Consider the following 21647-nt stretch of genomic DNA (forward strand, 5'->3'; position numbering starts at 1 on the left):
CTTCTTGTCTGATCTTATGTGATCCCTAACATAGCATGGGTATGAAGTGGTACTGGCCCAAGAAGGCCTGTGCCACCTGTTCTCGTGGTGGCTGGACCAGCTGTCCCTGCCTGTGTACAACTGTGGATGTTCCTCTTCCTTCTTAAGATGGATACTTGCTGTCCCATGCTGTGTATGACTTGGTGGGTCTGTCAGGACATGGCTCACCCTGGGAGGCTGTGGCTCCATGGATATTTCATGCAGTGATTCTGTGATGTTTGGTTGAATTCCATTCAGCATCTTAGCCCATGGTACGACTTTCTAGGTACCAGTTTCAGTACATGTGATAGAGGGTCCAGACGACCACAGATGGGAAACTATCCTGGCTACTGGGTGTACTTGTTGGCAAATGGCTTTTAGCTGTCATGGACCCTTTAAAGGGTTACCTCACCTAAATCACTGCATTTCTTAGAAAGCTCAACATTGGTGACTGGTCTCAGTGACAGCATAAATATATAACCACCTCAGACACATATAGGATGCTGTGGAGAGCCCAGTTATTGCAGAGCCATGTGAGCTCAGCTAAGGCTGTAGCTGCATTTGACAGAAACTGGACTCCCACCTTGCACAACTCCCTGAAGCAAGCAGAATCATCAATTTGCTTATCCAAAGGTCATTTTGAGGTAAGCATTTTTTTTTAAATGAGGCTTCATCTTTTCAAAAGACTATACCTCTTGTCAAGTATACAACACACATACACACACACACACACACACACACACACACACACACACACAGAGAGAGAGAGAGCCAACACAGTGGCCTTGTGTGAAAATACAGTTTTTTAGGTATAATCAAGTAAATGATGTATTCAAAGAGGTCCATCGAGCAAACAGAGAGCAGAAGGCCATATGCTAATGAGCAGGAGATTTGAGACCTTCACCTAAGAGCCAAGGAACATGAGAGGCAGCTAGAAGATGCAAGAGAGATTCTCCTTGAGGTTCACAGGAAGCATGGCTGTGCCACTACCCAGACCTTCAACTTTCAACTTCTAGAATTGTGGAGTGATATATTTCCAGTGTTTTCAGCCAGAAGTCTATGGAAGTTCATTAGAACATGAACCAAAAAAGCTCATTTGATATCTTACACACTGACTTGACCACTAGTCATTAACCTTGTTATCTGGGAGTGATTATTTATTGGAAAACATTTACAACACTGTAAGTTTTATCGAATCCACACATCACATATTAGATACACAATTTCAATGAACCAAACTGAACAGGGAAATAATACAATGAAGAAAACACTTACAACATTTAAAAACCAGTCTTGTGTAAGAAACAACAAATGCCAAATGTTGCTACTCGAATTCTTTGCACCTATCTTAAACAGGAAAGGAAAGCGAAGCTGGGTGATTATTTTATATCACTACTGACCTCTAAAGAGGCACGAAACATGATGTTAATTGATAGAGACTTAACTTGTTCAAACCTGTTCTAAATGACAAAAATATATACACAATTCTCAATTGGTAACAATCATTTCACAGGTACTAAGTCAGTTGCTAACATCAGATAGTAAGTAGCAGAAGTGAACGAAACATGGAGTTGCAGCTTTGCAACCTACCTATTTATCAGCTACTTTTCCCAAAGCTCAGTGGACAATAGTGTGCCGTAGCATACACTGTATGGAAGGAAAGCTGGTCACAGCGTGGAAGCTCTATTGCTAAAACAGTGCTATCCACAATGGAGAGCCCAGCAGAAGCAGACAAAAGCAAAGACTCAAGGCACCGAGCTGTAGACTTCATATTCTCACTCTGTGGTCTCCCAATGCCTGAGTGTAAGTGACAGAAATGAAAAAGAACCCAAGACCATTAAGTCATTTCATCAAAACCTCTCTGGGGAGAGGGTCATAAGGACTGGGGAAATCACCGAACACATTTTAAACTTACCCTCTGAAGTTTTCCTGAGAAAACTGGCTAATCCACTACATGAGACTTCAGACTCACTCAAACACAGTGGGGCATTCTGAAGTAGAAATGAATCAAGGGTATTTCTTGCAGGGTCTAAAAGGGCATCATCTACTTGCAAATCGTCCCGAATCAGCCGTCGAGTTAGACACAGAAGGCTGAGCTTGGTGGTAGTTTCTTCCGAGGACTCAAACCTACATTTTCTCAGTTACAATGACAGGGTCAGTCCCAAGCCAGACTGGTTGTTGTTTTTGTTTTGTTTTGAAGATGGGCTCTCTCTGTGTAACAGCCCTGGCTGTCCTAGAACTCACTCTGTAGACTAGGCTGGCCTCAAACTCAAAGAGATCCAACCAACTGCCTTTGCCTCTCAAGTGCTGGGATTAAAGGCATGTGCCACCACTACCCAGCTTTCCTGTTCTTATTTAAATCAAAGGTGAAGAAAGTTAAAAATGATTTTTAAAAAAGCAAATAAATTACCCACAAGTGAAGGCACTCAGACTGAGGGATTCTCTGCCTCTGTGTGGGTATCTGACTTTGCTAGAGGTGCACACAGACACCTTGCCCCCTTTCCATCAACCGCTGATCATCCTCTTTGCACCACAATGTTTTCTCCCTACGTGCAGCCTATGTGAGAAAAGGGTCCACACTAATGGGGCTCTGTGAGATTTCCAAGCACAAGTTTTAGTACTTAAGTAAGCAGGAGGAAAATACCTAAGGCTGCATCTCAGTTTCTATTGCCGTGATCAAACACTACAACCAAAAGCAAGGTGGTGGTGTGGGGGGGTTATTTGGCTCACACTGTTCATCATCAAAGAAAGTCAGGACAGGAACTCAAGCAGGGCAGGAACCTGGAAGCAGGAGCTGATGCAGATGCTATGGAGAGGTGCTGCTCACTGGCTTGCGAAGCCTGCTTTCTTATAGAACCCAGGACCACCAGCCCAGGAATGGCCCCACCCACAATGGGCTGGCCCTCTGCCATCAATCATTAATTAAGAAATTCTCTATAGCCAGATCTTATGGAGTCAGCTGAGATGACTCTAGCTTGTGTCAGGTTGACATGAAACTAGCCAGCATACTATCCCATTCCATGCTGGTGGGTACTGGAGCCATTGAATTCAATACAACTCTAAATCAATGAGTCAGTAAGTCCCTGGAATAAAAAAGGTGACTTTTAGGGTAGAGGATTCAAGTCACAGTGAGACAGGCTGACTCAATAACAGGCTTCAAACTACAAGTTCAGGACACCAGGCCTACATTTCTGTTTCCCAGAACTGGGCAAATCTAGGCAAGTCAGTTAGTTACTGGGGGGGAAACTACTATCTGAGGGAAGCCAATTAAAAGCTTCCCCACCATCAAAAGGTGCCCTGCCATCTGGCCTGAGGCAAGAGCAGTGATCAGCAACTGTTTCTAGGCTTCCCCAGCAACAGTTTCCAGACCCCAACCCCCAACAATGGTTCTAGAATGTCCCTACATAATGACACAAATCAATTAAGCTAAAAGTCACCTATCCCTTTCTGGAATTCCCCTAATATGCTTTTAATTGGGCCTGCAAGCTCACCTTGGCATCTCTATTTTGGTAAATGGTAGACCCCCTACATGCAGGACTTCTGCAGAATAAAACACTCTTTGCTTTTCCATACTATTTGAGTCTGGGGTATCCTTCTTTGGCCAATCATGGCCTCTTACAATTGGTTTCATTCTGACTCTGGTTGACAGTGGGGCCAAGTTTAGAAAAAGACACCCTGACTCTGTGATTCTGTCAAATAACTTGTGAGGGCAAGGCGTTCTCTTCAAACCAAAGGGTCATGTGATATTTTTATTTAGAAAGTAAAATAATCAGTGTCATCTGGATCCCTGGAATCAGAACTCTGTGTCTCTAGAGGCAGAAGTTGGCACAGGTGGGGCTCATGTACCAAGTACTTGAGTGATGTATCTGTTCTCAGTGTGTAAGAAGCCTATAAGAGAGTGACAGTCTTCTGAAGTTCAGACAGACTGAACTCACCAGGGAAAGGAAGGGACTCCATTTCAACAGACACAACAGTGTTTCCAGTAGGGAACCAAATGAAGACCTGTGGATATGTGTACCATGTTAACTATCTTTCCTGTCATTTAAACCCCTAAGAGTCTGTTGTCGAAAGTACCCAGAGTTTCAAAATGGTTCATGGTACTCATTCTTTGTGCAGCCTTCCCTCATATTCTAGTCGTGAAGGTGCACTGTTTACTTTCCTGTTGCTCTGATGAACACTATGACCAAGGCAGCTTGCAAGAGAAAGGGTTTATTTAAGCTTATGGTTCCAGAGGGGGGAGGGGAGTGTCCATATGGTATGGGAGTCATGGCAACAAGTAGCTGGAGCAGGAAGCTTAAGAGGCCACATTTTTAACAGCCAATGCAAAGCACAGAGAGCACACTGCAAGTGGGGCAAGGTTATAAACTCTCAAAGTCCACAGGCAGCCTTCAGCAAGGCCGCACCTCCTAAAGGTTCCATCACATTAGCTAAATAGTGGCAGGAAGTGCAGATCAAATGTTCAAATACTAGAGTCTGAGGTGGGGGGGGGGTTGCATTTCTCATTTAAACATCCAGACAGAGAAAGTCATTACACTTTTGTAGTTACTTGGGAAAGCCACCAGCACACCTGGACCATGGCACAGAGGTCTGCTACAGCTGCGCCTTGTCTTCCCAGACACCGCAATGGGGCCTGGCTGCTCTGGGGTTCCAGTGTGCAGCTAGTCTGTTGCTATGGTCCCTCACTGAAGAGGGCTCTGAAAATGACTCAATTTACCACATAGAATGATTTATAGAATGCCAATAGGTTCTGATGGAAAAGCATCAGTGTTGAAGGAAGAAAAAAAACACCAATGAGGGGCCATGTGATGAGTGAGGTGATCCCTGTCTCACCCAACAGTATTAAAAACTATTTGAGTTTTTTCTCTGGCCTATAACAAAAGATTAGCATCCTTTTGGATTTTCTGGTGATTCAAGTCCTTTAGCAGGCTGGCTCTTGTAGGAACTCACCATGAACCATGGCCTTGGAGACAGGGTTGAGTATCCTTGGACCAGATGAAGCTAATCTTGTCATTAACCCCAGCTATTCAACTTCCAAATGACACTAGGCATGACCATCAGGAAACAAGAGACTTTAGTCAGTAAGTGAGTGGAGAACAAAGGACCACTGTGCACTGAGCACTTGGCCTTGGTAGGTAGTTAAGGGATGTCCTTATTAGAAGCAGGAGCAGCCACAGAAGTTACTGTCAAACTAGTTAGGAGCCTTTTCTGCTTCAGGTTTAGGGAATGAGCTTTTCTTATATAGTTGACAGTCTGTGGAAACTGTCTACTGCATTCAGGTCAAACATAACACCTTTGGAAACCTTTGTCTCCTTTTAATCTCCATATGAACTACCAAAATGTACTAAACTCTGCTACTCATAACCATTGTTGGGAAAGGTGGGAGTGTTACTGCATAAGCCCAGCATGAGGTCTGTTGACCTGGTCTGCTGACTTAGAGTTTCTTCCTGGAGTGCATATTTCTTGTTCAGAAGGAGCCGCTGCCACCCAGTGGGAGGCATGGAGAAAGCTCTAAATTCTTAGTTGACTCAAACTAAAGAGCTCTCTCCAGTTTGTTATAGGAATACAAAGGAATTAGCTTTTCACACAGCTACTTGGATAGCCCAGGAGATCTGGAGTTGTCTGCAATTCTCCAAACAGCGTTCTGCACATCTAGTATGATCTCCATCAAGAAAGGGCTTGGTGGGTAGTGCAGGTCGTCTGCTGCCTGATGCTGTTACAACCCGTCATTGTTGAAACTGAAGCCTGTACTATGGAACCCGAGAACCACCTGCACTCCTAGCCTGACATAACTGTTCCTCACAGAGCCTAGGTGACAAGCCTCTCACTTGTAGAGGACCTGGAACAGTAAACTCATCTCTCAATGGCATTTGTTGTTCACTGTTCTTTATAAATGGACACCTGGGTACAGTTCAGAGAGAACCTCCCCACCTTGGTTGGGGGCAATGGTGGCGCTTTAACTTTTGTGCTACTGAAATGGTCCAATAACCAGACCTCCCCAAAAGTACCCAGCGAGCGCTGGTCATGTCACATTCTCTTTGGTACTGAATCCCCAAAATGTCCTTTGTTCCTCTGTATCGCTGTCATGGTGGCTTTTACATAAGAACTTTGAGAATAAGAAGAATAAAGAGGCAGACAGAACCAGGAAGAACAGCATAATGGTTCTGAACTCAGTGAGTTATAAAAGCTAACACGTCAGCAGGCAGAAGCAAAACCTTCCCAACACTAGCTCAGCGCAGACACTGAACTCCCAGAAGAGTCTTAGAGAAGCTATGGTCACACTGGATAGACACTCCCAAACAGAAGCAGCAACAATACCAATTCTTACTTTTTTTGCCCAAAGAGAAAGAGAATAAATCAAAACCTGTTAATTTCCATAAGCAAGTTCTAGTCAAGGATTTCTGCCACAAGTTACAGTTTTGTTTTAAGTGGTCAGACAATGTTATAAATGCCAAATATAGTTGAATTCTTAATGCATGGAATGTCTTCCTGAAGGGCTTTAAGCCCCTCTTAAATGAGATGGGTGTTTTATTCTAAGTCCCATGGTGAAACTGAGTTTCAGTTACCAAAAAGAACAATAAAATACAACATCACTGTAATCATACGGCTTTCTAATAAAATGCTTGATGGGTTGATAAACCATCAACACTTTGTATCATAAAATATACATTTAGATTAAACCCACACACCTTGGAGGAAGGAAGCAGAGCATACCGCTGAGATTTGCTCGGCAGGGTCTTGTCTGTCTGTCAGGATGCTCATCTTGCAGACTAAGCAGCAGGCTGTCTGCACCAGCTGCTCAGACAGCGGGGATGTCTGGGTTATTCCAAGTGATATATATTCCCAACATGCACTGGAGGTCGGGAGTTACACCTACCATTATTTGATGGAAAATTCCCAGTTGAATATAGACAAAACATTGTTTAGAATACGTTTGGCTGTATGTTTGACAACCCAAATGGACATGAGGCCCTGACTCATTTTTTTACTACCCTTCTGGAGTGTTTATGAATATATACTCTCAAAATACTTGCAATTCTCAGACTTCTCTATGTGCAAGATACATCTTCTTGTAGTTTTACAGTCATTTAATTACAACATGCAATTTACAACACCTAGGTCTACAGCAGGACATGAAACACAAGCACGGCTCTGACCAGCAACTACTACTTCAGTAAGGACTGGATAGTGATTCAGTTCATTCATTTTGCAAACAAGTTCACAGCGACACACAGAACCCAAGTCCAGTTTTGGTTTGCTTATATCCTAATATGTCCATGGTTCCCACTCACTGTCTAGCTATTGGCACACACAGTTTCCACCTATCGTGTCAAGATACTGGCTAGGGATGTAATCACATTTAATACTGAAGTCCCATGTCAATCATGTGTGCGTCCCAGGCTGGGAGTGAGCTGTAGTCTTGAAGCATCTACTTTGAAGAGATTCTCTCAAGGATTTCTCACCTGTACCGTCCACTTGAACTTCAGGTGAATCTTGCACAGTGTCATAGTCCAGCAGGTAGACTTCTTATGTGTGAGAAAATCACTTATTTGGCAAATGTCCCACTTACCACCGCATTAATAAGATTTTACAAAGTATGCCGAAGAGGACAGGTATTTGTCAGCATCTGGAACTCAAAACACAGGGGCTTCTGGCAACCTTAAGATAGAGGAAAATCAATTATCTCTCTCTGTGTTATTAGCCGTCTCCTGGCGACTATTTAGCTTACGTGTAATGATGACCAATATTCGCCGAATGGCAAGAAGACGCTCTTTCAAGGATCCCATGCCGAGAATGGCCAGCTGAGCCTTACGTTCCAAGGGCAACACAGCCAGAATCCACCAGGACCAGGCAGGGCCACTAGAATTGCTCTGTGAAAGACAAGGGGGAGGGAGATAAATTAATGCTTACCATACGGGCCATTTCCTAATTCAGTCTTTTGTTTAAGTAACAAGTATGGGCAAGAATACCACCTTCTGTTTAGGGCTAGGTCACGATTCATTAGGTCCTTAAAATGCAGAGCTTCCGTTGAATATGAGTCACACATTTAAAGGCACAGGCAAGGACACAAAGGAAAACCTTGTCAAGAGAAACTCTTTCCTCAGGGGAACTCCATGAGGCAGCTGACTCTGCTCTTCCCAAGTCTCCAGGTAATGATGTATACCCACCAGAAAGAAAGATGATACACTTTACATCAAGGTAACAATGTATCCTATTGTGTTTTAAGTTCTAGGTGGGTTAGCTAAAGTGCACTGTTATCAAGGTCAAAAATATCTGGATGAGTCTGAGTGCCATGAGAAGGTCCATCCTAAAGCCAATGTGGCCAAGTGTGTATAATACACATATGCATACATTACTGTATGTGATAACTATTGTGAATTTATACACACACAGAAGATGTATGTAAGTTTTGTTTGGGTGCAATGTGGATACATGTTTGCTTTTATTTCACATAATCAAACAACCATTCTAGATTGGGCTGTAAGCAAATGACAATTCTCAATCTGTTTCTGCTCTTCCTCATTCTGGAACAAAGACAACCAAACCTGTCTGCTTACAAGGTTTGGATACTCCTCTAGTTCTTTTAAAGAGGTGCCAACCAAGAGCTAGAAAGAGTGGACTTGGTACCTTTAGTGAATTGTATAATTTCACTGGTGGTTAGAAATAACCCATTAGCCAATGCTTGAAGGGACATTTCAAGTCACTGCCAAGAAGATTCTGGGCTGCCCTTCAGATGTTACCTGTAACCCAGATCTTGAAGAAACATGACAGAACTCAAACTCTCCTCTTCCCTTATTCCACAGGATAGGGAGAATAGCATGCTTGGTGAGGTTCACCTCACCAATTACAATCCTTCTACTTGGCAGAATAACCAAGGATCTCAGTGTCTAATTCCTTAGTTCTGTGACTATGCCACTATACGTAGTAATGGAAGACTTTGAAGATGTGACATATTATTACAACAGGGAGATTATCCTAGTGGACCAATGTAGCCACATGGTCCTTCTGGGGCTGTGGCCAAGGGAAGGTGTGAGAAAGGGCTAGAACTGGAGAACTGTGGGATGAACAAGGAAGGCCAACATCCTCAGAGGTGGACAATGCCAAGAGTCAAGTCTCTCCTACAATTATCAGAGGGCGATGCTGTTGCCATGTCAAGTGAGACACCTACCAGGCTTCTGACAGTACCACTGTAAGATAACATACCGGTATTGCTGAAGCCACCATATTAGCGACAATGTGTCACAACAGTGATAGGAAGCAGTCTACCCACCAATTAGAGATAATTTAATTGATTGGTCTTTTTGCATCTGAGTCACAGCAAAGTGGCAAAAGAGAGTGGTAAGGAGGGTGGGACTTGGACGTGATCTAAATGTCTGACACTCATGACATTTTTACACTTGATCTTAGTCAAAAGGCCGAGAAGTGATTATGATATTTAAAAACTAAGAATTTTTTACAACTCTGGGCACAGAAGTAACTTGCATTTACCAATACAGTTCAAACATTTACAAATAATAAGTCATGACTTCTTAAACAAGTTTTTTAATATACATATAACTGTATCCTTTACTAAAGATTAAAGTAAACACAGTGCTAAATAGTTAGATGTGATTTTTATTTTTGCATAAGAGAATAAGTCTTGGCTGAGTATGTGATACTGTGGGACACAGAGCATCTTCAGGGTTTTACAGAACCAAATGATATTCTGAATTTCTGAAACTATCAATGTTGAGAAGGTCATTTTCACATAAATACAGGAAGTTTAGGGCCATTTCAGTAAATGCTGGAAATCCTGTCCTTATCCAAAGCCAACATATATTTACTGATTGTTTTTAAGATGAAATTTGAGGTAGCAACTGTCCTGGTTGGCTCCTGCTTTCAGATGACGTAGCCTAGACTCATCTGTAGGAGGCTCAGTTGAGGGGTTACCTAATTCAGATTGTCCATGACTACAAATGTGGCCTTAAATAATAAAAATAAGAACTGTACCATACCACGCTACTGCCGGCTACTCTCGCTGCCTCCATGACTAGCCCCAGCATTAACCACCCATCTTGCTAAGTCCCTATGATGGGTTGCTGCCACACCAGCCTGGTGTAATGACCATTCATCTCCTGGTTAGCTGTCACAAATCCCTGTAACCTGGCAAAATAAAAAATCTAGAGGCTTGTAATTTATTAATCAGATTTATTATATCAGTAAATTCTCACCCCACAAAATATCCACATAATAAACCCAAAGCTGATATTGATATAAACTACCTACCTAGATAAGACAAATTGTCCTGTAGTAATCCATCCCCTTTAAGATATTCATAGCTACATGTGGCTATTTAAAGCCACTTGGATCTGGGTCATCCTTCTCTTCCTCTCCCTTCCTTCTCTCCTCTCCACACTCTCTGTCCCACCTCTAAAATTCTCAGCCCATCTTTCTTTTTCACTGCCCAACCACAGGCCTCATCTTATCTTGTGCCTGCCCTCAACTGCACATCGACATCAACGCACTGCAGGTGGCGCTATGCCTAGGCAGGTAGCCTGGATTATATAAGAAAACCAGCTGAGCATTGAGAGGTGAGCAATCCAGTGGGCAGTCTTCCTTCATGGACCTGTTGAGATTCCTGTTTGAGTTCCTGCCTTGGTTTCCCTCACGGATGGACTGTGACTTGGCAGTGTAAGCCAAATAAACTCCTCCAAAGTTACTTTTGGTCAGAGTACTTCAAAGCAACAGAAAACAATCTGAAACAGCAACCCAAACACTTAAAAGTCAAGCTTCCAAAGCTGCACTAGTTTGACAGAGACCGAGAATGATGGTATGGAAGACCCGAGTCTTTGTTTTCTGCAAATCAAGCCATGACGCTGCTGTAAATGCAGAAAATTAGACACAGGGGAACACTGCCATACATAGCATATGCAGTCTTGAATTGGCACCATCCAGGCAATGCCCTTTGGCTCTGTGTGGTACTTTGCATGGGCAGCACCAAGTACATACTGTGTGCTCAGAACCAAGGCTGCAGTGAAGTCTCACGGTGCAGTGCAAGCATCATGCTAAACGCTGCTAAAAACACCTCAAAGTCACTATGCCCTTAACTTTTAATTAATCTTTGGTCATTGCACTCGGAAACCTTTTCTGTTGGCAGTTTTTTCTGAACCCCCACATTTAGTTATGGAGTTGCAACCCACTGCATAAGAAGCTTGTATTTAAAGCATTCTTCTGAGAAAATGCACTGCAGCAGAGGTGTAAGCAAGATGCACACAAGAGCCGGAAGAGAGGGATGCTGGACCTTCCGCCACACATGGTTTCTGCAGTCCAGACTGCCAACAACTAAGGGCTCCAAGTTAAGGACTACTGTGGGTTTTTCTCTTCACGTAGTCAACATATTACTTGCTATGTGCAAGGCAGTGTTGGATGCCAAACATGGTGTGTTATCGCCAATGGGAGGGGTTCTGTTTTGATCTTCGTGTGTGGCTAGAAAACATCTATTTATTGGGCTGCACGACGCATGGGCTGCCATACTAGGTCTTCTTTGAGCCTCGGTTACATGAGCCAGCTCACCCTCATAGTGGACTACATACAGCACTGCTGAAGTCTCTGTGAGGGTGAGCCTTGTCACATGACTGTGGGAAGTAGCCGCATCACACGAGAAGGAAGGAGACAGCCTACCTGTGGCTCGGGTTCCCTGTCTGGCATGGACCCAAAATGGCTTAGAATTTGTTTCTTCATGTGATCCTGGAGTGAAGCAAACCAGGAAACAGATTGCTGATAAACAGACTCATGGAGGGCAGTAAGTTCTTCAAACTCTGGACCTTCCACCTGGCCAGAAAAGAGAGACGGGCATTTTAGTAATTCATTAAGACACAGTCTCTACATGTTGGTGACCTCTGACAGCTAAGTGGACCTGTGACATTTATTCCTTCACTAACCCACTACGCTTGCACAAAACATGATTAATATAGAAACTTTGTGCTTTTTTAACATATATGAGATATGCTGACTGCATCCTGATTTTTCTCCTAAGGCTAACATAAGCACATATCCAACGTTATAAATAATTTTCAATAGGTGTGAATCATGTATTTGATATATCATAAATGATTTAGTCCTATACATAAGATGCATTTTAATATCCCGACATTTTATCTTTAAAATGTCAGTAATATAAATATATGTGCAAAAAAACCAGCAAGATGGCTCAGTAAAAATTGTAAACAGTAAGCCCGATGACCTCAGAATCCACATAGCAAAAGGAAAGCTCGGACTCCTGCAAGCTGTGCTCTGACCTCTACATGCACACTGTGGTGTGTACTATGTGTGTGAACACTCACACACGAAATAGCAAACAAATAAATATAGATAAGAGTGTGCTTTGTCGGGTATTGTTTTCTCTAGATAGTTTTCCAGGAGTAGAACAAGAAGTCAGAGTCTAGCGTTTTTACAAACTGTTTTCCTGTCACCAAATCACACTCCAGAAGGTGTGCTGGAGCGGCACTGCAGCCCCCACATCAGCCAAACCCAGCCACGCTGTTGTGTGCATGCCTGGCTTCTGCTTCTCACCGTCCACCCAATCATTTAGCTCTCCCTCGGTCCTGCTCAGGACAGTCTCGCAGAGTGGGAGAACCATGGACTGGCGGTTGGTCCTGTCTTGGCTTCTTCATTGCTGGCTCTCCTGTGTGCACGTCAGCCCGGAGCACAGGGAATAGCCAGGGGTAAAGGGAAAAAGCCATCCAGGTCTTTTCTGGATAGAACATTCAAACAGCTACAAAACCCACAGGAATTGTAACAAACCGAAAGAACTGTCATTGGTTTGCCTTATGCAGAGCAACATTCATATGCAACAGGGGCTTTCTTTAAAAACTGCTTTAAAAATCAGTGGCTTTTAAAAGCTGTTTTTTTTAAAGATTGCATTTATTTATTTTATACAGATGAAGAGCATATTGTAGCTGTTCACCAGAAGAGGGCATCAGATCCCGTCACAGATGGTTGTGAGTCACCATGTGGTTTCTGTGAATTGAACTCAGGACCTCTGGAAGAACAGTCAGTGCTTTTAACCACTGAGCCATTCTCTCCAGCCCTTAAAACCTGTTTTAAGTTAAATCCATACACGGTCAAAATAAGGCATTACCCACAGCAATATGAATAATGCTTTGTTGGATCTGTCTCTAGAATGATCATAAGAACTTCTACACCTTTGTAGCCAGCCCCATGGACCGGAGGCCCTGGAGTTGGGCTTCCTGAGGTCCCCTTGATATTTAAGGCTCTTGAGGCCATAGCACCAAAAGCATCAGCTAAAGTGACAGAGTCTGCATTCTGCTGTGGACTTCTCCACATTTCCACGTCTCCAGTATATCCCTACTTCAGATGTCCACCAAAAATTTAATTCAAAGTATTTCCTCCTACTAATTATTATTAACTACATAAGTTAGATACAAAAAGTATATACAGAGAATTTTGTCCACTGTATAAGGCAGGGTAACCACTATACCATAACAACAACATTAAGCCAGATAAAGACTCCCTAAACAGCATCTGTGGTGGTTTGAATATACTTAGCCCAGGGACTGCCATTATTAGGAGCTGTGGCCTTTTTGGAAGAAGTGTGTCATTGTCAGTGTGGGCTTTAATACCCTAGTCCTAGCTCCCTGGAAGCCAGTTTCCTGCTAGCAGCCTTCAGACAAAGATGTAGAACTCTCAGCTCCTCCTGTACCATGCCTGCCTGGGTGCTGCCATGCTCCCACCTTGATGGTAAGCCAGCCCCAATTGAATGCTGTCTTTATAAGAGTTGCCTTGGTCATGGTGTCTGTTCACAGCAGTAAAACCCTAAGACAGCATTCCAGTCAGGCACAAAGTCCACTCCATACATTCTGTCTACAGTCCATGCTTTTCCAGTCCCTGGAAGTACAAGAGAGGACACTTGGCCTGCTGTCTGTGTGTAGTAAACATGCAACCTGCACGCTCATGTGCCTGGTGCTCTCTCAGCATGTCTGTGAGATTCACCCACAATGTTAGAGCACCAGTTTGTTATGGTTTGTTGGCAGAACGTTTCCACTGTGTGAGGAACTGGACTAGCTTATCTACCTTTCCGAGGGGAGTCTAGACCATTTCCACTTTCAGCTACTGATGAGACAGTGTGCACATCTCTGCACATCTTCATGGGGATCAACATACCTTGCTTATTTGTCAAAAGATGCATGCCAATGAGTGAGTCTATTAGATAAAAAGTCCTCACGGGGTGGAGGACTTTTATACTAGCTTTGGTAGGTACCTTTAAGCACTACTAGTTTATGCTATGCCTCACTTTGAGCCACACAAAAAAATCACTGCTTGGGACTCAAGTATTTTTTTCTCAATTCTTGATTTTATTTGTATGTGTGTTTTGCCTACATGCATGTATGTCCATTATATGTAGTGCATTTCTGGGGAGTCCAGAAGAGGGCATCTGATTTCCTGGAACCTAAGATACTGAAAATTATGAGCAACTATGTGGACATAATTTGGGTCCCTCTGGAAGAGAAGCCAGTGCTCTTAACCTCGGAACCCTCTCTCTACCAAGTCCCACCACGTTTTTATAAATAACCTTGTATTGAAAGCCAGTCTAGCAGACTTATTTCTGTATGATCTACTGCTGCCTTTTAATCCCAAGAACAGAGTTGTAGTTATAGGAGAGACCACGTGACTTTCAGGGCCTAAAGCACAATCATTCCTTAGTGTCTATGGGCTCAGAGCCAGGGCCCATATGAGATGATGTACTACTTGCATATAGTGAACACACCTCCATGCCTCTCATATCTTGAGTCATCTATAGATTACCTGACCTAATAGAAAGTTGCTACGATCTACTGTTTTGTTTTTGAGATAGTGTTTTGAGATAGCCAAGAAAAGTTGCCTGGGCTAGCCTCAAACATGGGCTCCATCGTTTCTTCCTCTGCAATCTAGAAAATACAAGGCTACAGACGTATGCTACACACAGCTACACCATGTTGTTTAGGGTGTAGTGAAAGGGCAAACATGCCTATACATTTTCTCTAGAGGCATAATTTACTCTGCAATGCTTTCGATGCACCATCAACTGATTCTATGGACGAAAAATCAGAGACAGAATGGCAGCTGCTAAGTATCTAGCCGTTATAGGCCAGTCCCAGGCTAGCATATCAAACATGGAGAACAAGCCCATGTCCCCTAAAGATAGTAAAAGGGCACTATTCTTTAGGAGACCCCTCTACTGGCTCTAACTCAGGTAAAACTGCACAGAGCGTAGCAGGTCAGGTGCTGAGTAAGGAGGACATAACCCTGTGAGCAGAAACCCAGACCCGGTGATGTTTTCCCCAACAGAGAGGAGCACAGGATGAGGGATGCCGATGGTCCTCACCTTCTCATCCTCCAGGTACTCGATGTCTGCTGTGTTGTAGCCGTCTCGGTGGCGGTGGCTTAGGACTCTGAAGCGGCTAATCCCAACTGCGTCCACGACAGAGCTTCCGTCAGGAAACGTCCTGACATCCTTTATCTCTAACATGCAGCCATACTCTGAAATCCTGAAAGAGTTTGGGCAGAGACAATGGTTTGTAAAATCCAGGTGCCTCCATTTTCCCCTGAAGTCTGGCTTTTAAGAGAAGTGTAAAGTCAGTGTGAACAGATGGGGGGTGGGGGTGGGGTCTCTGCACCCGAACAGCAAGAGATAATGTGTCCTTCTGTTGAGTACCATCTACACTGGAGATGGTGGTTCAGTTGGGCTGGAGTTCCAGAGGCACATAAGCAATGAGACAAGACCAATTCTTAAGTGTGGCACTTTTGCAGCACAGCCAGGTCCTGTGGGCAGAGAGTAACTGAGCGGCACCAGCAAGCACGGGACTTAGTGTCGCTCAGTCACTGTGTCCTGCCCCCAGAGCATCCACTTCACTTGCCCTGTCCCATGTCAGGTCCTGAGGCAGGAAGTCTACAGTGACGGCCCGTATCCCTCTACTTCCCCTTCTCCCCTGTGGTTGATATAAGGTCAGGGCAGGCACAAGATAAGACAAGGTCTGTGACTAGGCAGTGAAAAAATAAGGTGGGGACAGAGTTTTGGAAAGGAGAAGAGAAGCCAAGATGAAGGAGAAATAAGATGACCCATCTCCGTGTGGTTTTAAATGGCCACAGTTAGCTATAAATATCTTAATAGGGGTGGAGTATTATAGAACAATTTGTCTTATCTTAAGTGGGAAGATTATATCAATATCAATTGGCTCTGAGTTTATTGTGAGGAGTGAGAATTTACTGATATAAATCTGATCGATAAATGACAAGGTTCTAGGATTTTGATTTTGTGGGGCCAGTGGGATTTGTGACAATAACCACAGGGGCCGGATGCTGGGAATGTGAGCAGCGTTCAAGGCAGAGAGCCAGCCCAGAGAGGGCGGCCATAACATGTGGTAGCAATGGGGGCGGAGAGACTGCCGGGGACAGAGAATAGCTGGGGTTACCCTGAATCTTTCACCGCGTCTCCTTCTCCTCCTCTTCCTTCTTAATGTTTACCCCACCATCCCACACATGATCCCACCAGAGGCCACAGAAATGTCCCAGGTGGCCATCATCAGTGAGCACACCCTGACACATGACTAACATCTTCTGCTCTTCCGTGTTCTCTGATATCTCTGGTCCTCCAGACTGTTTTCCTCCTGCCTGCTTCTCACATGTTGGGCTAGGCAGGATGACATCCATTGCTACGTCTCCTCTCACTGCAATGACTTCTCTGGAGTGCTCACCCATGCTCGTTACCTCAAAACCAGTGTTTTGGTGATAGTGCATACACCACCCTGATGTACGCTGCACAGCATTCCGTTGTGGTACACACGGCAGTACATAGCGTGTACTTGCGCAAGTTCAGTGAGATTTAAAGTAGAGATTTGAACCCTAAGATGCCTGCTGCTTACATTCTTACTGCGAGCAGCCGCGCTTTGCATCTCCAAACTAAAGATGAACCTGGATTTTCAAGTCACAAACCAATTTATATCTAAATAAACCTTTCTCTTCCTGGTTTCCTAACAGAACCGCCTTATTCCTGCCTGCAGTGGATACGGAAGCATCCTGAAGATGTCTTGTGTTTACCTAGCTATCCATGAACAACCTCCAAACGTCAGTGTTTTAATGCCTGCCTTAGCTGCAGAGCCTGTCCCATCCAGGAACATCCTATCATGTCCACAGACAAGAACCCATGAGTGGCGCAAACTTCTCTTCCCTGCAGGTCCCAGCACATGTGAACTCATTGATCTGACAAAGGGCATCAATGTGCCTTTATAAACTAGCAGAATTTAAACAGACTCATATCTCCCTCGCTCCATTCTCACCCTCTCCTAGAGGGGCCTGAGTGCCCGATGCTCGCTGACATGTTTGCGAACCACAGGCTCTCTGATGTGTTTGCAGACCACAGCTCATCATGTATCTGGGGGTTTCTTCTTGCTCCCCAGTGTTCACTCTCTCGGTGTAACTGGTAGAGCTTTGCCACCCTGCTTTCACTGACTTCTGATAAGACAAATGGTAACATATACTGATTTACTAATCCCTTGCATGCCTCTGTGCACACTCAGTGTCTTATATACTAAATCTCAGGGGCTGGAGAGATGGCTCAGAGGTTAAGAGCACTGACTGCTCTTCCAGAGGTCCTGAGTTCAATTCCCAGCAACTACATGGTGGCTCACAACCATGTGCAATGGGATTTGATGCCCTCTTCTGGTGTGCCTGAAGACAGCTACAGTGTACTTATATATGATAAATAAATAAATCTTTTAAAATAATAAAATCTCTGCTTGCTCCTAATTCTGAAAATAATCTCTTATACTCTCTCTTAATTTTTAAAAACACTTACTGATGTTTTTGGTTTTCATAGCAATGATCTGTTAAAAGCATACATACTATAAAGTAGGGAAGAGACCTTTGTTGTCCTATTTAGACTGCCCCTTACTGCTTACTAGGCACAATTATAGGTGGTCTCTCTCTTTCAAGCATTATATATAAATTTGGAATTCATATTTCAGCAGATACATCCTGACCTCCCTGTTCTGTCTCACAAGTCGGTTGACTATGGCTTATGATTCTGATATTATAGGAGTGTCCTTCCTTCTGGTCATTTGACTTATTCAAAACTCTCTGGTCCTTTTCCGTATCACACCGATCCTGAAATGAGCAAACAAAATCCTCCTGGGATGTCAATGCACTGAGTCAGTTGGATAGAAATGGCCTTTCTATGGGACCAGGTCTTAGTCTCCATTAGCAGGGTCGTTCAGACACAGCTTCATAGACACCAATAAGTAGTCTTAGGATTGTCTTCACATATGTATATTCTCTTAAAAATTATTTCTCCCTGGTTATTCATGGTAGAAGCTGTTGAGTGAGTGGCCTTTATGATACATTCTCCTTTTCTTCCTGGGCACATGAACAGGCTACATTTCCCAGCTTCCCTTGCAGCAGGTACCAGCTTCCCCACTCCTCCAGAGTCCTCTAGAAGTATATGCACTGCCAGCTAGCACTTGAACAAGTAACCTCATTATGGCCATGCCCACACAGCACTGATAATGCCTCTATCAGGACAGGAAGTGACTCAAGTCTCCAAGGCAGGCCTTGAAGCATCCTCTCCAGGCAACTGATGTGGAACAACAGAGGTGACATCACATAGCAGAATTTGCAAAAGATTGAAGGGGTTGGAGCTGTGGAGATTGAGTGAAGTTTCACTGATGACACATTTTTTTCTTCTAGACCAGAGCTCTGTGCATAGATAGGCAAGAAGAGAATTGCAGGGGAGTGTGGTAGGGGTGACAGCACACAGGAGGACTTGTGAGTGTGATGAGGGGTAAACAGAAAGAGCAGAGATGACATTAGAAAAGGCGGGGTGGTATTTTGGCTAGCCTTGAGCTTACACTTTGTGGAAGTAATTGGTGGGGGGAAAAGGTTTCTAAGCAGAGTTGTTTTTCAAGAAAAAGAGGAAGTAAAGACTTCATTAGTGCCCTTGAGATGCTGCTCCTTACCCAGCGTTCTCCGCAGACAAACACATGCCAAAGCGCTTGGTGCCGGTTTCCATGCATCTCCTTATCATGAGCCGGTAGCGGGGCTCGAACACATGGAGAGGGCAGGGAACCGTGGGGAAGGCCATGGCACACACGAAGATGGGCACGTCTCTGGTCAGACTGCAGAGCGAGAGGAAATGTTGACTTAGAAGTGTAAGCTGCTCAGAGCAGAGGTGAGTAGTTGCTGCAACACCCAAAGCTGCCAACCAGACAAAATCTGAACCTGACTCAGGGCTGAGCGAGCAGGGACTGCCAAGGATCCTGGCATGAGAAAGGTCTCTGCTCAGCCAGTTTTTAGCCAAGTCTGCCATATTTAATTTGATGATACAGAGCATCCTGAGTTGTTACTGTACTTGTAAAGGCTGTAGCTGAAACACTGTTAAAAAATACTTCACAAAGCAAAACCCACGTGGTAGACAAAGGTGTTACATTTTAAATGTAAGAATGAAGAATCCACCAGGTCTGTAGGAAAACACCAAACTTTAACCGGTAGGAGAGAGAAAATCATGAGTCACAATCCTGCTCGCTATTCAGACTTTTGTCTTTCCATTCAGAAAGTTATTTAGATGAAAAAATACCAAATATATAACTTCCCAAAAACATATTTTAAAATGTTTCTTATAATTACCTATCATTAAATTTCTACAGATATTTTGCAGCCAGCATTTTTTTCAGTCAAAGATCAAAAAATTCTATTATGAAAAAAAAAAAAAAAAACAATAAACAAAATCCAAGGCTTGGTTCACATCAACAAAGATTTCTCTTATTCTGCACCAAGAACCAAGCTTGTGTGACGTGAGCACTCACTTGGACAGTTCTGACATCTCTTCATCGTAGACCCTCTTTCTGTCAGACAACTCTTCTGGTAAGTATCGGAATATCAGTTCTTCAGTCAGGACACTTACATTAAAATTCCTGGTTGCCAACAGCTATAACAGAAAAGGCATAGTAAATGATGGGAAATGTTAATTCATCCTGAAGGACAAAGTTGAACCCTAGGTGTGGCCTGAAGCATTCTCGATGTACATGAAGGAAAGAGTTGCCTGGTATTTGCTGTTTGGGTGACTAGGGCTCTCTGATAATCCAACAAAAACTGGAGCCTGGACAGCTTTGTCCTTAAGGGGCTTATAGTTAGCAAACATTTAGGGTGTTTCTTTCTTTCTCTTTGAAAAACCCTACTGTGCCTAGTAGTAATGATGTATGCCTTTAATCCCAGAACATGGGAGGCAGAGAGGCAGGTAGATTTCTGAGTGTGAAGTCAGCCTGGTCTACAGAGTGAGTCCTAGGACAATCAGGGCTACACAGAAAAACCTGTTTCAACAACAATCACAACAATAACAACTATCAACAAAAAAAAGAAGAAAAGAAAAGAAAGAAAAGAGAATCTTGATAGATATTTAGATATTCTGGTTAGCACCAGAGCCATGGGTATTACTGTGATGTTTTCATCCACATTCACCATGTTTGTGTCAGGCTTTCCTTATTTGCACACCCCCTCCTGAGACAGGAGAAAAGCAGTAACATGTCTGTGTTATGAATGGTCTTGGGGAAAGCTTTTGTTTTCATAGGCATAAGGGAGCCATTTCCAGGGCCCTGGACCTAGCATCAGGCATGCATAAGGGAGCAGGGCAGATGTGCCTGTCAAGTGATGACAATGGCTTCTGGAAGACCATAGAGACACTCCTTACTGACCCGCCACACATGCTCCAAACTTGTCTAAGGTCATCAAAAATGTGCATAACACAACATTGATAACCATGCTGTGACCTCTGAAAAGTTCAGAAAGGGGCAATGTGTATGCAATTTAATAATGTGTCATGCAACTTAGTAACACAAGCATGTGCACTGCAACTTAATAACAGAATCATGTGCACTGAAACTTAGTAACACAAGTATATACTCATTTTAGACAGGTCTTTATGGTGCTGACTTATTTGAACATCTTTTGGCAGTGAATTAGAAAGTTACAACCACTTTAAGCTTTACCTCATTTTAACACCCTCTCTTGCCATACGCCAGATTTTTTTTAAAAGTTAATTTAAGCTTAGGAGTGTGTCTCAGTGTGTGTGTGCTTAGTGTGTTCTAGAGAAAGAGAAAGGGAAGGAGAAAAGCATTACTCTATCGAGTGCAGGTTGCATATTTCTGGAATATAATTAAAACAAAGAATGCCAGTCTTAACTTGAGGGTGTGAGGGAAGTCCTTACCCCTACAAGAGGCTAAAGAATTTGCCTCAGTGAATGGGAACTACAGAGCCAGCACACAGCACAAAGCTCTGCAATGCTATCTCTTTCATCTGCACACCCAATGCAAATGGACTCCAGGGTTTACATTAGAAATAAATAGCAGCAAATAGCTTCCCTATATACCCCACATTTTACTGGATTTGGCTTCAGACCAAAGACAGTAGCAACTAACTGGAAAGGCATAACAGAGACTTGGCAGCAGTTAGGAACAACCCAGACACACACTCAATGCACTATAATGTAGCAAATCATTTGGAGTGAATGTATACCCCAAATATACACTCCCCCTACCTGTTTCAATCTAACTCAATGGTTTATACCCGGAAATCGCTTTAATACTTAGCTACGTCCGCATCGAATG

The 21647-nt window shown here is 43.5% G+C and overlaps 1 protein-coding gene across 1 annotated transcript in view; it reads right to left on the bottom strand.

Moving 5' to 3' along the window:
• Positions 1-7691: 7691 nt before the first annotated feature.
• The window catches only part of LONRF2 (LON peptidase N-terminal domain and ring finger 2), a gene marked incomplete at both ends in the record, with an annotated part of 34314 nt that continues 20358 nt past the window's right edge, over positions 7692-21647 (bottom strand). Inside the window, 5 exons of the mRNA XM_080916894.1 lie at positions 7692-7886; positions 11677-11826; positions 15380-15542; positions 19005-19163; positions 19851-19972. Of these exons, the coding sequence (XP_080773020.1) occupies positions 7692-7886; positions 11677-11826; positions 15380-15542; positions 19005-19163; positions 19851-19972 (789 nt within the window). The remainder of the gene's footprint in view (positions 7887-11676; positions 11827-15379; positions 15543-19004; positions 19164-19850; positions 19973-21647) is intronic.

This window comes from Micromys minutus, assembly GCF_963924665.1.
Source record: "Micromys minutus genome assembly, chromosome: 5".
Lineage (NCBI taxonomy): Eukaryota > Metazoa > Chordata > Mammalia > Rodentia > Muridae > Micromys > Micromys minutus.